Raw genomic sequence first — 14,330 nt, 5'->3', positions numbered from 1 at the left:
ATGTTCCGTGTCGGCTTGTCCAATGCCGACGCGCGTTTCACCCGCTGGGTGTGTCGGGCTTCGTCAGGGCGTAATATATATATATATGTGTGTGTATAGCATTAAATGTATTGTTATAGCTAAACAAGAAATAACTTTTTTAGATGGTAAAATGTAGCAGCATGGTGAAGTATTTTAATTTACATAAAATGGCATATTATTGGCATAATAACAGTGTAATAGGGGTTTTGTGTATTGATATATACAGTATGTGAGACTGTGAGAGCATAGCTGTATGTAAGAGTGTGCATGTGTGTGTTTATGAATGTTTGTGTGTGTGCATGTGAGAGTATATATGTGTGTGTATGGTTGTAATATGTGTGTGTTCTTATTATTGTGTATACTTGTGCCTGTGTGTATGTTCCAAAAAACATCTTTGTTTCAGACAGAACATACAAAATTAAACAACTTTACATTTGCTGTTATCTAATTAGTTTTATTCTTTTGGTATCCTTTGAAAAGCATACCTATGTAGGCTCAGGGGAAGCAAATTATTACTTGGACCTAGCTGCTGACTGGTGGCTGCCCATATTAACACCCATTAGTGCATTGATGCATATCCTTCAACAAAGGATATCAAGAGAATGAAGCACATTTAATAATAGCAGTAAATTGAACCTGCAGCCTGTCAATTTAATTGTAAAGTTAAGCTGCCTCTGTCAGGTTCATATATGTGTTTCTCAGGCATATCATCGCCAGTGCCTCACCAGCCTCTGACCTCACTGCACATCACTGGACTGAGCCGCATAAAGAAAATTCTATTCAGCTGAAAATGCTGCATTAATCTCACTTTCTGTCCCCATTTATCAAACTGTCAACTGTCTTTTTGGGTTTCATCTCTTGTCAGAGTGCACACACAAATCATAATTCAATATTATCAAACTGTCAGCCCCATAGAAAAAAACCTCTTATTAGGGTTACTGTACTGATGTGTGAGCAAGATTTGGATGTGATCATTTCAAGCTTTTTTTCTTAAAAGCCTTAAAAAGGGACATTGTACACTAGATTTTTCTTACATACATATTTTGTAGATGATTCATTTATGTAGCCCATCTGGGAGTATTTTTGTAAAAATGTATAGTTTTGCTTATTTTTAAATAACATTGTGTTGATTTTCAGACTCCAAACAAAGCCCCAGAGTTTTATATGTATACTGATGTATACAGACTTCAGATTGCTTCTGATTGTATAATGGGTCATTTCATATGCAATAGCGGAGGGGGGTTCAGATAAAGGTCACCATTTATGAATCTGCTCAAGTGAGCCTGCAATAGAAAAGTACATTAAACTGCTGGGTACAAATACAGTAGTATGGTTACTTCTCACTGTGCTGCCGTTATTCCTCCTATAACTGCATCTCTCTTTCAACCATTTTCTTATTTAAACCCATTGCAGAAGACAGTTGGTAAAGCTCTACATTTTTATTACTGGGTGTCGCCATCTTGTAATACACATATTGCTGCATATAAGAAGTGTGTTTTTACAGGTCAGTGATGTTACTGTTTTTTGAGAACTTTTCCTTGCACTTTAGAAAGTCATATGCTTTACATTTTTGCAGTTTTATTCTTAACCCAGTTAAAAGTAGCATAAAAAATAAGAAAAAGACCTTCAAGAATATGATAAAGCAGTATAGAGCTGTGAATCATACAGCTTCCACTAAGTATTGTGCACCCTAAACTGAAGAGCACAATATGGCTTGTCAAGAACACAATGGCCTCTAGTTATCAACGTGTCTACTTACATGCCATCGCCGGCCCCAATACGCTCGCCTAAGCTCGCCTCACATCGCTGACACGGACCTGAATACGCTCGCCAAAGTTATCAAAAAAGCTGTCAAAAAGCTGCGCACCAAGTACGGGGCGATGAGCAGCGGACTGTGATAGTTATCACTCATCCGATCTCACTGCTCTTCGGCTTTTTCCCAGCATTATTGATAAGCTGTCACTAAGCATCCACACTAAACTACACTGTTCTTCCCCCTATAACGGCGCACCCGGAGCCCCCCGCAACTAAATAAAGTTATTAACCCCTAAACCGACGCTCCCTGAGCCCACCACCACTCAATAAACTGATTAACCCCTAAACCGCCGTTCCCGGACCCCGCCGCCACACACATAATACCTATTAACCCCTATCCTGCCCCCCCTATACCACCGCCACCTATAATAAATTTATTAACCCATATCCTGCCGACTACGTACCCCGCTGCAACTAAATAAATTGTTTAACCCCATAAACCGCCGCTCCCGGACCCCGCCACATCCTATATTAAATTTATTAACCCCTAATCTGCCCCCCCTACACCGTCGCCACCTATAATAAATTTATTAACCCCTATCCTGCCCCCCCTATACCGCCGCAACCTATAATAAAATTATTAACCCTTAAACCTAGGTCTAACCCTAACCCTAACACCCCCCTAACTTAAATATTAATTAAATAAATCTAAATAAATATTACTCTTATTAAATTAGTTATTCCTATTTAAAACTAAATACTTACCTATAAAATAAACCCTAATATAGGTACAATAATACTAATAATTATATTGTAGCTATTTTAGGATTTATTTTTATTTTACAGGCAAATTTCAATGGGATTTCAAAGGAATCAATGGGATGTCGGGCAGCAGTGAACATGAACTTTCGCTATGGTCAGACTCCCATTGATTCCTATGGGATCCGCCGCCTCCAGGGCGGTGGATTGAAAACCAGGTACGCTGGGCCGGAAAAGTGCCGAGCGTACCTGGTACTCATTTGATAACTCCCAAAAGTAGTCAGATTGTGCCAAACTTGCGTTCGGAACATCTGGAGTGACGTAAGAATTGATCTGTGTCAGACTGAGTCCGGCGGATCGAAGCTTACGTCACTATATTCTACTTTTGCCGGCCAGCAGGGCTTGATAACTTAGGCGAATCAGCCTCGCCACAAATACGCTGCGGAATTCCTGTGTATTTGAGGTTGATGGCTTGATAACTAGAGGCCTTCGTCACTAATATGTGAATAGGCATGCTTATGTAACAAGGTGCAAGACTACTTAAACTCCAAGATGGTGTCCAGTTCAGAGCTTTATTAAACAGTATTTGTAATGGGTAAGAGAACAGCTTTGAAGAGAGCTGTAGACACAGGAGGAAACACAATAACATGGTGAGAAGTAATCATGCCACTGTAGTTGTACCCAGAAGTGTAATGTTCCTTTAAGAAGCACCAGTCTTACAACTGCTGCATCAATAATGTCCTCAACATCAGAAGGTTATGGATGTCGGAGAACATGGACTCATTCATCCAGGATGAATAATAAGCCCTGCTCTCACACAACTGGTTGTTTGGCCAAAAGCAGGGGCTGGGTTATCAATTCTGCCTTGGTGACCTGAAGGCATTTGGACATCTTGGGGCTGATTCATCAAGCTCTGTATGGAGCTTAATGCATATGTTTTCGCACAAGCCTTCAGGCTCGCCGGAAACAGGAGTTAAGAACTAATGGTCTTATGACCTCTGAGGCGGCGGACAGCAATCTGCCCGATCATATATGATCGGGTTGATTGAAAACCCCTGCTAGTGACCGATTGCCTGTGAATCTGCAGGGGGCGGCATTGCACAAGCAGTTCACCAGAAGCGTATGCTGTCGGCATTTATCGATGTGCGACGGACAGGGGTACAGGGGTAAAACTATGCAATTTTAAGGTACTTTTGAATTTATTTCTAATGTAAAAATTTACTTTTTTTCTTTAGTATAATTTTTGAAAATCATACCTATGTAGACTCAATATCAACAATGCACTACTGTGAGATAGATTTGATTGGTTCACCAGATGTGTTCAGCTAGGTCCTGGTAGTTCATCACTGTTTTAAATTTACTTTAATTATTATTATTATTATTATCGGTTATTTGTAGAGCGCCAACAGATTCCGCAGCGCTGTAAACAGAGGGTAGTACAACAAAACAATTAAAGGGATCAGATGGGTAGAGGGCCCTGCCAAGAGTTGCACTGTTGTAATTAGCTCTTAAGAAGGTGATCTACAACAGCTGGACTTAAGGGGGTTCAGGGGATAGGAATGGAGGAGTGGAACTGGTATAAAGTAAGGTTAGCATAGGTTGTATGCATCCCTGAACAGTAGAGTCTTTAGGGAGCGCTTCAAGCTGTTAAAACTAGGGGAGAGTCTTGTGGGGCGAGGCAGAGAGTTCCACAAGATGGGAGCCAGGCTGGAGAACTTTAACTACGTGTTTAATCCCTTTGGAGGGGTAACGTGCATTTGTTGCTTACATTTAGCAACCAATACTGAATATGGCCCCCATCTGCAACATTAAGTTCATTTTGGAGCTGGATTTCTTCACGTGAAAGTGCAAGTCCAGATCTTTGTTGCATTTCCATAAGAAGATTTGGCTCTGAAAAAAGCTGAATGCCGCAGCCGGGGGCAATATTTGGCATTCATTGCTAAATTAAAGCAACAAATCCACATGTCTATTTAAGCAACATTGCAATAATAAAATGTTTGAATACATTTAAAATGTTCTAATACATTACAGTATTTTAGCATTTTTATGTTTATTTACTAATGACATAATAAATGGGGTCTCTGTCTTGTTTTAAGTAGATAGAAACAAGGTGGTCTTTTGGTCAGCTTAGATCTTTAGATTTGGAATATCTTGGTCTATGGTCTAGACTGCTTTGACTTTGCCTAAATGTACTTTTTCACTCATGTTGCTTTAATAGTGCAGTTGAGTTCATAAATCACAAAACAAGCAATCTTCCATGTGCAATGGCTGAAAGATGCTTCCAATTACATACTCATTAAACAGATAATTGTGCGTTATTCTCAACATGCAGATTCCGATTAATATCCTATGGGGATGACTTTAGTTTAGATAAAAAGCGTTTTTATTAAAAATTAGCATTTGCTTGGTTTCATAATAGACAATTGTTCCTAAGAACTATATTTTACATTTTATAAAAATAAATAAATAATTAGGAAAGTCTGTGAAACTAAGAATAAATGAAACTCTTATCTGAATTGCACAGTGCTGAACATCACATCATGCAAGTCATGTCATTTTACCAGTATTTACTAAAAAAATCTGCTTGCATTCAATTACATCTGATACATCTAATATTGATTTGTTAGAAAAACTGTAGATGTATACTGATGGTTTCATAGATGTTAATAGAAAGATTTTTGTACACATTTTGTGCTTCTAATATGCAGTGAAAGAGGTGCTAAATCCCAAAAGTTTTCTTTCATGATAGGGCATACAATTTTTTACTTCTATTGTCTAATTTGCTTCATGCTCTTAATATCCTTTGTAGAAAAGCATACCTAGGTAGGCTCATGAGTAGAAATGCATGACTGGGAGCTAGCTGCTGATTGGTGGCTGTCTCTATTGTCTCACCTGACGTGTTCAGCCAGCTGTTAGTTGTGCATTGATGCTCCATGAATAAATAATACCAAGAGAAGGCAGCAAATTTGATAATATAAGTAAATTGGAGAGTTGTTTACAATTGTATGCTTTTAAATGAATCATGAAATAAAAATGTTCCTTTAATCTGATATTTAAATTAATCAGTGATATCATCAATAAGACATTTCCAAGGTAATGCAAACAGGGCTACTGCTTGGGGCACCAGACAGAGCTGCTGTACACAGCTCACACTTCTATATCTTTTGAAGCAAACAGGAGCAACATGTGTGTGTGTATGCAGGGTGTAGGGATATCCCTGCTCTGTGTACTGCATAGGGATGGGCGAATGTGTTTATACTCGAATTCGAATGTTAGAACGAATGTTATTGTAGAAATTCAATTTACATAATAGAACATTGATAAGAACTGTTATTTACAGTTTTCGAATGTCAAATTCGAATTTGAATGTAACATTCAAATTCAAATGTCACTTTTGAATTCGAATGTCACTTTCGAATTCGAATATTACATTTATAAAACACAATTGTAGACTAGAAACACTATTTTGAATTCGAATGCCACATTCGGATTGAATATCACATTCGAATCGAATATCACATTCAAATCGAATATTACATTTAAAACACAGTATTAGACTAGAAATACTATTTCAAATTCGAATGTGACATTTGAATGTAGCATTCAAATTCGAATATTACATTTATAAAACACAGTTGTACACTAGAAATACTATTTCGAATTTGAATGTCACATTCGAATATTACATTTCAAAATTGAATGAATACATAGCTAAACATTCTATTATTCTAACAAATATTTTCAAATTTTATTGAAAAATTCAAAAACGAAAATTCGAAAATAGAATGTTACATAAACATTTGAAATTCGATTTGAACGAACAAATGTATAAAAATTCGTTTTAAATTTTGAATTTTTAGAAACATTCGCCCACCCCTAGTACTGCACTGCCTTTTTTGTCTATATACTTCTCTCCTGTTTTACCTAGAGCTGGGATCTGTTTCTGTCTACACCAATTTGATCTTCATGCACAATCTTCACTGCTCTCCACAGATGACTTAATAGCAAAGCAGGGCAAAGATTAGGTCCTCCCGCCTCCTCCCAGAGCTCCCCCACACTAGGAAGGCGTGAGGCTCTTGGTGACTTACAAAGCATATTAAATAGTTATTTTGGTACTAAATTCTAAAATAAATCTCTGTAACAGGCTGTTCTTCCAAATATTGTTACTTGCATTTTTTTCTTCTTCATTACAAATCTGTCTAAACAATAATAATTGATCTTTAATTATTTTAATACAATTTAGAAAATAAAGACTAGGGGCCTGATGATCACATACTCGCCAGCATGGAGTCAAATCACATAAAATCTTTTGGATTTTTTTTAGACCTTGTATTGTAATGTAGGTGTTTCTCTTTCACATCACATAGAGAGATAAATAGCTCTCATGCTAAAACTTGCATTTCAAAAATTCATTGAGGGATCTCACAGTGCTGGAGAGACTTCTAATATCATTTCACCTGAGCAGCGAGATTTAGATCTTCGGCCCTTAGAGTTAAATGCACAGCAGTGTCCTAAAATTGTATCTAGCAAACAAGGGGTTAAAGCCAAGCATGTATGCAGCAACCAACATTGCGCTAAAGGAACAGGACACAAGAGTGTTAAATAAGCATATTTTCTATGTATAAAAATATGAATACCTCAGTATTTTCATGTAAATTGTAGAAAGTTAAATGGATATGAAACCCAAACATTTTCTTTTGTGATTCAAAACCTGCCATTTTAAAAAAAGTTTCCAATTTACTTCTATTATCAAATTTGCTTCATTCCCATGATATTCTGTGTTGAAGAGATACCTAGGTAGGCATCTGGAGCACTACATGACAGGAAATAGTGCTGCCATCTAGTGCTCTTGCAAATGGATAACATTCTTGCAAAACTGCTGTAATAAAGTGCTCCAGAAATGGGCCGGCTCCCAAGCTTACAGCCCTGCTTTTCAACAAAGATACCAAGAGAACAAAGAAAAAGTGATAATAGAAGTTAATTAGAAAGTTGTTTAATATCTCGTACACTGAATCATAATTGTGAGTTTCATATCTCTTTAATCTATTTTTAGTCTATGGTAAGATGAGTAGGGACTCTTATATCCCTTTATACTATTAGCAGTTGCTCACATTAGTTTGGTTTGCAGACTTGACAAATTTGCAGCACCATTATTCTCTATAATGTACACATTATCAGTGTATATTTACTCAGCATCTGCACAGTTTGCGTTTATCAGTGTACAGATCAGCAGCAGTTACAGGGATAGAAAGATCATAACATGTTAAACAAATTTAAAATTTACTACTATTATCAAATTGGGTTTAGTCTCTTGGAAACCTTAGTTGAAGGAGCAGCAATGCACTACTGGGAGTAATCCGAAGACATTGGTTAAGCCAATGACAGGATATATATATATATATATATATATATATATATATATATATATATATATATATATATATATATATATATACAAAGTATATTGTATATACAAAGTATATTGTATATATACAGGGAGTGCAGAATTATTAGGCAAGTTGTATTTTTGAGGATTAATTTTATTATTGAACAACAACAACCATGTTCTCAATGAACCCAAAAAACTCATTAATATCAAAGCTTAATAGTTTTGGAAGTAGTTTTTAGTTTGTTTTTAGTTATAGCTATTTTAGGGGGATATCTGTGTGTGCAGGTGACTATTACTGTGCATAATTATTAGGCAACTTAACAAAAAACAAATATATACCCATTTCAATTATTTATTTTTACCAGTGAAACCAATATAACATCTCAACATTCACAAATATACATTTCTGACATTCAAAAACAAAACAAAAACAAATCAGTGACCAATATAGCCACCTTTCTTTGCAAGGACACTCAAAAGCCTGCCATCCATGGATTCTGTCAGTGTTTTGATCTGTTCACCATCAACATTGCGTGCAGCAGCAACCACAGCCTCCCAGACACTGTTCAGAGAGGTGTACTGTTTTCCCTCCTTGTAAATCTCACATTTGATGATGGACCACAGGTTCTCAATGGGGTTCAGATCAGGTGAACAAGGAGGCCATGTCATTAGATTTTCTTCTTTTATACCCTTTCTTGCCAGCCACGCTGTGGAGTACTTGGACGCATGTGATGGATCATTGTCCTGCATGAAAATCATGTTTTTCTTGAAGGATGTAGACTTCTTCCTGTACCACTGCTTGAAGAAGGTGTCTTCCAGAAACTGGCAGTAGGACTGGGAGTTGAGCTTGACTCCATCCTCAACCCGAAAAGGCCCCACAAGCTCATCTTTGATGATACCAGCCCAAACCAGTACTCCACCTCCACCTTGCTGGCGTCTGAGTCTGACTGGAGCTCTCTGCCCTTTACCAATCCAGCCACGGGCCCATCCATCTGGCCCATCAAGACTCACTCTCATTTCATCAGTCCATAAAACCTTAGAAAAATCAGTCTTGAGATATTTCTTGGCCCAGTCTTGACGTTTCAGCTTGTGTGTCTTGTTCAGTGGTGGTCGTCTTTCAGCCTTTCTTACCTTGGCCATGTCTCTGAGTATTGCACACCTTGTGCTTTTGGGCACTCCAGTGATGTTGCAGCTCTGAAATATGGCCAAACTGGTGGCAAGTGGCATCTTGGCAGCTGCACGCTTGACTTTTCTCAGTTCATGGGCAGTTATTTTGCGCCTTGGTTTTTCCACACGCTTCTTGCGCCCCTGTTGACTATTTTGAATGAAATGCTTGATTGTTCGATGATCACGCTTCAGAAGCTTTGCAATTTAAGAGTGCTGCATCCCTCTGCAAGATATCTCACTATTTTTGACTTTTCTGAGCCTGTCAAGTCCTTCTTTTGACCCATTTTGCCAAAGGAAAGGAAGTTGCCTAATAATTATGCACACCTGATATAGGGTGTTGATGTCATTAGACCACACCCCTTCTCATTACAGAGATGCACATCACCTAATATGCTTAATTGGTAGTAGGCTTTCGAGGCTATACAGCTTGGAGTAAGACAACATGCATAAAGAGGATGATGTGGTCAAAATACTCATTTGCCTAATAATTCTGCACTCCCTGTATATATATATATGCAGCAATCAATCAGATGCTAGCTCCCCTAGTGCATTGCTGCTCTTCAACCTACCTGTGAATGCTTTTCAACAAAGGATACCAAGAAAACAAAGCAAATTAGATTACAGAAATACATTTGGTAAGTTGCTTAAAACTGCATCTTCGTTCTGAATCATGGAAGTTTAATTTTGACTTAACAGTATCTTTAAGAGACTGGACTTTGCATTAAAATAAAGTAGGGTTCAGTAGGCTGCTAACATATATGTAAAAGGGAGGCTACTGAGGTCATTAAATTGGATTAGATGGCTGTTCAGCTATGTACTGCTCTGTCTTGATTGATTCCTTATTTTGTTTTCTCTCTCAAGCTCTCCATAACCTATTTACTTTCATGTTTTTTTAAACAGTCTGATGTGTGTCTTGTGTGTGTACGTTTGTGTGTCTATGTGTGTAAGCATTTGTGTTTATGTGTGACTATAATTTTATTGTGTGTTTGCATCTTTTTTATGTGTGTGTGCATTTATGTGTTTGTGTGTGTGCATTTATGTATGTGTACAGTATGTGTGTATGCGTTTATATATGTGTATGTGTGTGGTTATCTGTGTCTATGTGCCTGTGTTTGTGCATCTGTGTTTCTTTGTGTCTGTGTATGCTTGTGTGGGTATATGTATGTGTGTGCATCTGTGCTTGTGACTGTGTATGCGACTGTGTGTGTCTGTGTGTTCATCAAGTTTGCGTATCTATATTTGAGTATATTTATGTATATCTGTGTATTTGTGTGTGTCTGTTTATGTGTATCTATGTATGTGTGGATGTGTGCATCTGTGTTTATGTGTGTATTTGTATGCTTTTGTGCACACAGACTATAGTATGTGTGTCTGAGCAGGTTACAATATATTAAAGTGTTTTTTAAGGTGCTAGAGGCTTCATGTGCTGCACTCTGAGTGAAACCACTTGTCCATCGCTGGCATTAAACCTCATTAAATCTAGTACCCCTTCTACATGGTGTGCCTGCAGCTCGGAAAATTATTGTTCCAGATCTGAGTGGATAGATGGACGAAGAGGCATATGCTCTGCTTAACTGATTCTGAATAGTAAAATATTTCTGTATATGTTTGTCTGTGAATTTATATTTGCTTATATGTATTTGGTAAGGCACATTTCTTCTCTGATTATTAATTATGTGATAGAAATAATAGTCTAATCATATACAGTACAATGTCATCTTTGATGTGACAAACACCAATGACAGAATAAGTTCTATATTTCCTATTTTTGAAAGTATAATATTTTTTATATATTGTGTCTCATTTGTAATATAAATGCTTTTCCCTGTTTGGTAATTGAAATAAATGTCATTGTCAATGTGCTTAAGTGTATACTTTGAAATACCTGGTTTCATGTTACTGTATTTCCTTTTAATTTGATATTCCTTGTATTTTGTTCTATATTGTCATTACTTTACTTTATAAGGCATTCACCAGGTCTGGAATAGAGATATGGCTTTATTTTGAACACATTCAGCAAATGTACTATTCCTCTTATGTTAACCTTCTGATATAAATACATTCAATAGCTTTGTTATCAGAATTTGAAAACCATAATATCTCATAATATCTCAATGGTGTCTTCACATCTACAAGAATATTTTAGTATATGTTGGCTACTAAAAAGTTGCACTTATCTGTCCACAGATGAAAAATATCTATCACACAGTTTTGTAAGTGGATTTGTCTGTTATTGATGCCTCTGTTTTTTGCCAATGCTTATATGTTCACTCAATATAAAAAGCAATGTATTAAATCCTAGTTAAAACCTATTTTTTTCTATTCTTATCATACTCCCTTACTGGAAATTTCAGTAGCTGCTTATCTCCATGTAACCAAATGCTTGTTTTATTAGAATATATCACAATGTATAATGGTATGGTGACTTGTTGAAAAGAATAGCAATTTCAGATAGCATGTATATTTTTTTTTCTGGGGTTACAATATCCCCAAGAGGTAAAGTAACTATTAAACTTATAATTGCCACTATACCCCTGCGTTACTACCCACCTAAAGGGAGCATTAAGTAAACACAATGACATAATTGATTTAAACATACAAATTAACATTTTTGTTTTCTTCTTTTATTCAGAAAGTGAAAAAGGAGGTTGTGGAGACCCAGGAATTCCAGTTTATGGGAAACGGAATGGCAGCAGTTTTTTGCATGGAGATATTCTTACCTTTGAATGCCAAGCAGCTTTTGAACTTGTGGGAGAAAAAACAATCACTTGTCAACAAAATAATCAGTGGTCTGGAAATAAACCCAGCTGCATTTGTAAGTTCTTTGCAATTGTTTTCTTGTTTTATTTATGTATTTATTTATTTTTGTAAATATACATTTTTTGTAAGATGAAATAATGTAATATGGAGTTACAAGCAAGTTCCCATAAAATTTCCTATCTGTGCTATACAGTCAGTAATATATAACAAGCTTACATATATGTAAAGGAATAATGAGAATATTCACCAACATTCACTGATAATACTGTATTAAATGTATTTGTACTTTGCAAATTTGTATAAAATATCTAGGGTCGGATTGCCCATATTTTAATAAAGGTCCCACAATGGGGACCTAAATTGAGTTTTTTTAATATATTTTTTTAAAATTCTCCAGAATATATAATATGTACTATGGGAATAGTTTTCATAAAATCATTAGGCCTGCATCCTACCCCAATACATGTATAGGAAAGCCATTTTCATGACCCTGTGCTATTCATATATTTGCAACATACAGAGTGACCACCCATGTAAATCATCCATGCATGTTTTAAACTAATATACTGTATGCTCTCAGGAAGGATCGAATGTCTGGATTTCCAGGTATCTTTAGTGTTGTGACACTTTTAAAAGCATAAGTTGATCCATGTTTTCTGTCAATTCATAGCATAGCTAAAAAAAAAAAATTAATATAATTTTTATTGAGGTTTACAAACAAGCATGACATATAGTTTGCACGGTATAGACATTCATCTAACATAACAGACCGAAATATCATAAGAATGTACATACACAGTAGATTGTCAGTGTACAGGCCAGAACTACATATTTACAGATATCTATACATAAATACAAACTGTTACCTAATATGCATGAAGATGTTCCAAGCCTCTATATAATGAAGGCATACCAAACCTAACCTAATAAAACCTATAAAATGCAATGCCTCATATATTTCAATAAACAGATATTTAAAATTAAAAGGTGCAAACCACATAATAAACTTCTTTTTTGTAATTATATGGTAAAGAACCCCCCTAAAATATTTAAAACAAAATAGAAGTAAGGAGCACCCCAAATGAGAAATGGTGGTCACTCTTAGACCACATATGTCAAAAGCAAACAAGGGGCAAAGATTAGGGGTAAGGGTTAAGCAAGCAACCCCCTGGAAAACATAGAAGATAGACGTTAAATAGAGATAAGGGGTTAATGTTGGGGGGGGGGGTATAATAATAGGGTGGAATATTTAATCTCTTATTGTACTCTTTTAGGTTATTATAGGGCTCCCCAGGACCTCAAATTATACACACTTCCAAAATTGTCAGACATATAGTACCAAAAGTGTTAAAGTGACTTAATGTCCAAAGCTTAATTTTTAATTTTAGAAGCCACTATCAGATGGCAGAGCATATAGTAATAACTCTAAGGGAAGTATAGCTAAATTTGAATGTACACATGCATAGTAACATAGTAGATGAGGTTGAAATACTACAGAAGTCCATTGAGTTCAACCTATACAGATCCTACTTGATTTACAACAAAAAACTCCAATTAAGCATATTCCATTAAAAAGGTGACCTATTTAACACACCTTATCATATCCCCCAACTCTATTTCTAGCCACAAATGTATCTAAGCCATGTTTGAAATGTATCAAGGGTATTGGCATTCACTACCCCCTTAGACAATTAATTCCACAATTTGATTGCTCTTTGAGTGCATTTCTGGCAATTAAATCACCTTTCCTCCAGCCTTAAATTGTGACCTCTAGCCACAAATAATTTCCTTGGAATAAACAGAGTTTATCATTTTCCATGTATCTGCCCATTCTTTCAATGTTTCTTATAATCCCTTGTAAATCAATTTCATCCTGCACTGACCTAATGACCTTTCACAACTTCTCATCTCCTCATCAGGAAAACTAGAGATATTGCTATATAATCCTTTCTCCAAGTCATTAATAAAAATATTAAAAAGAACAGGGCCCAGTACTGATCCCTGGGGGACACTACTAATCTCCTTTGTCTAATCTGAGTATGATCCGTTGTACTACTACTCGTTGCTACTCGTTGCTCTCTTTTATTATCCAGTTATTTATACATGAACTAGCATTTTCATCTGTTACATATAGGTACATTCATGCATTTTCTTTTGTTTGATATGTTATTTCTAAAATCTGTTAACCCACTCTGAAAGTAAAAGGCAATCTTCAATGCAGATCTAAATGTAAAAAGGTTTGGCAACCTTAACCTAGACAAATTAGAGAAATACATTTATAATACATTGCTGTCTATGGAGAATTGTTACATGTTTATCAGATTAAATATTTATCATTTGGAAAAACGCTAGTATAGAAGTTAATTATTTTGTTTTAAACTACCAATTAATGTTGCAGTTTTGTAAAGAAAAAGAAAACAAATATTGGATATTGGAAATATCAAAGTGGGATAGAGTATAGTTATTATAAACAGAAATC

General features: G+C 36.0%; 1 protein-coding gene across 1 annotated transcript in view; it reads left to right on the top strand.

Moving 5' to 3' along the window:
* The window catches only part of CSMD1 (CUB and Sushi multiple domains 1), a 3,127,153-nt gene that overhangs the window by 2,075,986 nt on the left and 1,036,837 nt on the right, over positions 1-14,330 (top strand). The window contains 1 exon segment of the mRNA XM_053711946.1: positions 11,724-11,906. Within this exon segment, the coding sequence (XP_053567921.1) occupies positions 11,724-11,906 (183 nt within the window).

Source organism: Bombina bombina, chromosome 4, assembly GCF_027579735.1.
Source record: "Bombina bombina isolate aBomBom1 chromosome 4, aBomBom1.pri, whole genome shotgun sequence".
NCBI lineage: Eukaryota > Metazoa > Chordata > Amphibia > Anura > Bombinatoridae > Bombina > Bombina bombina.
The sequence above is the reverse complement of the archived record's forward strand: the minus strand, read 5'-3'. Positions and strand labels throughout refer to the sequence as shown.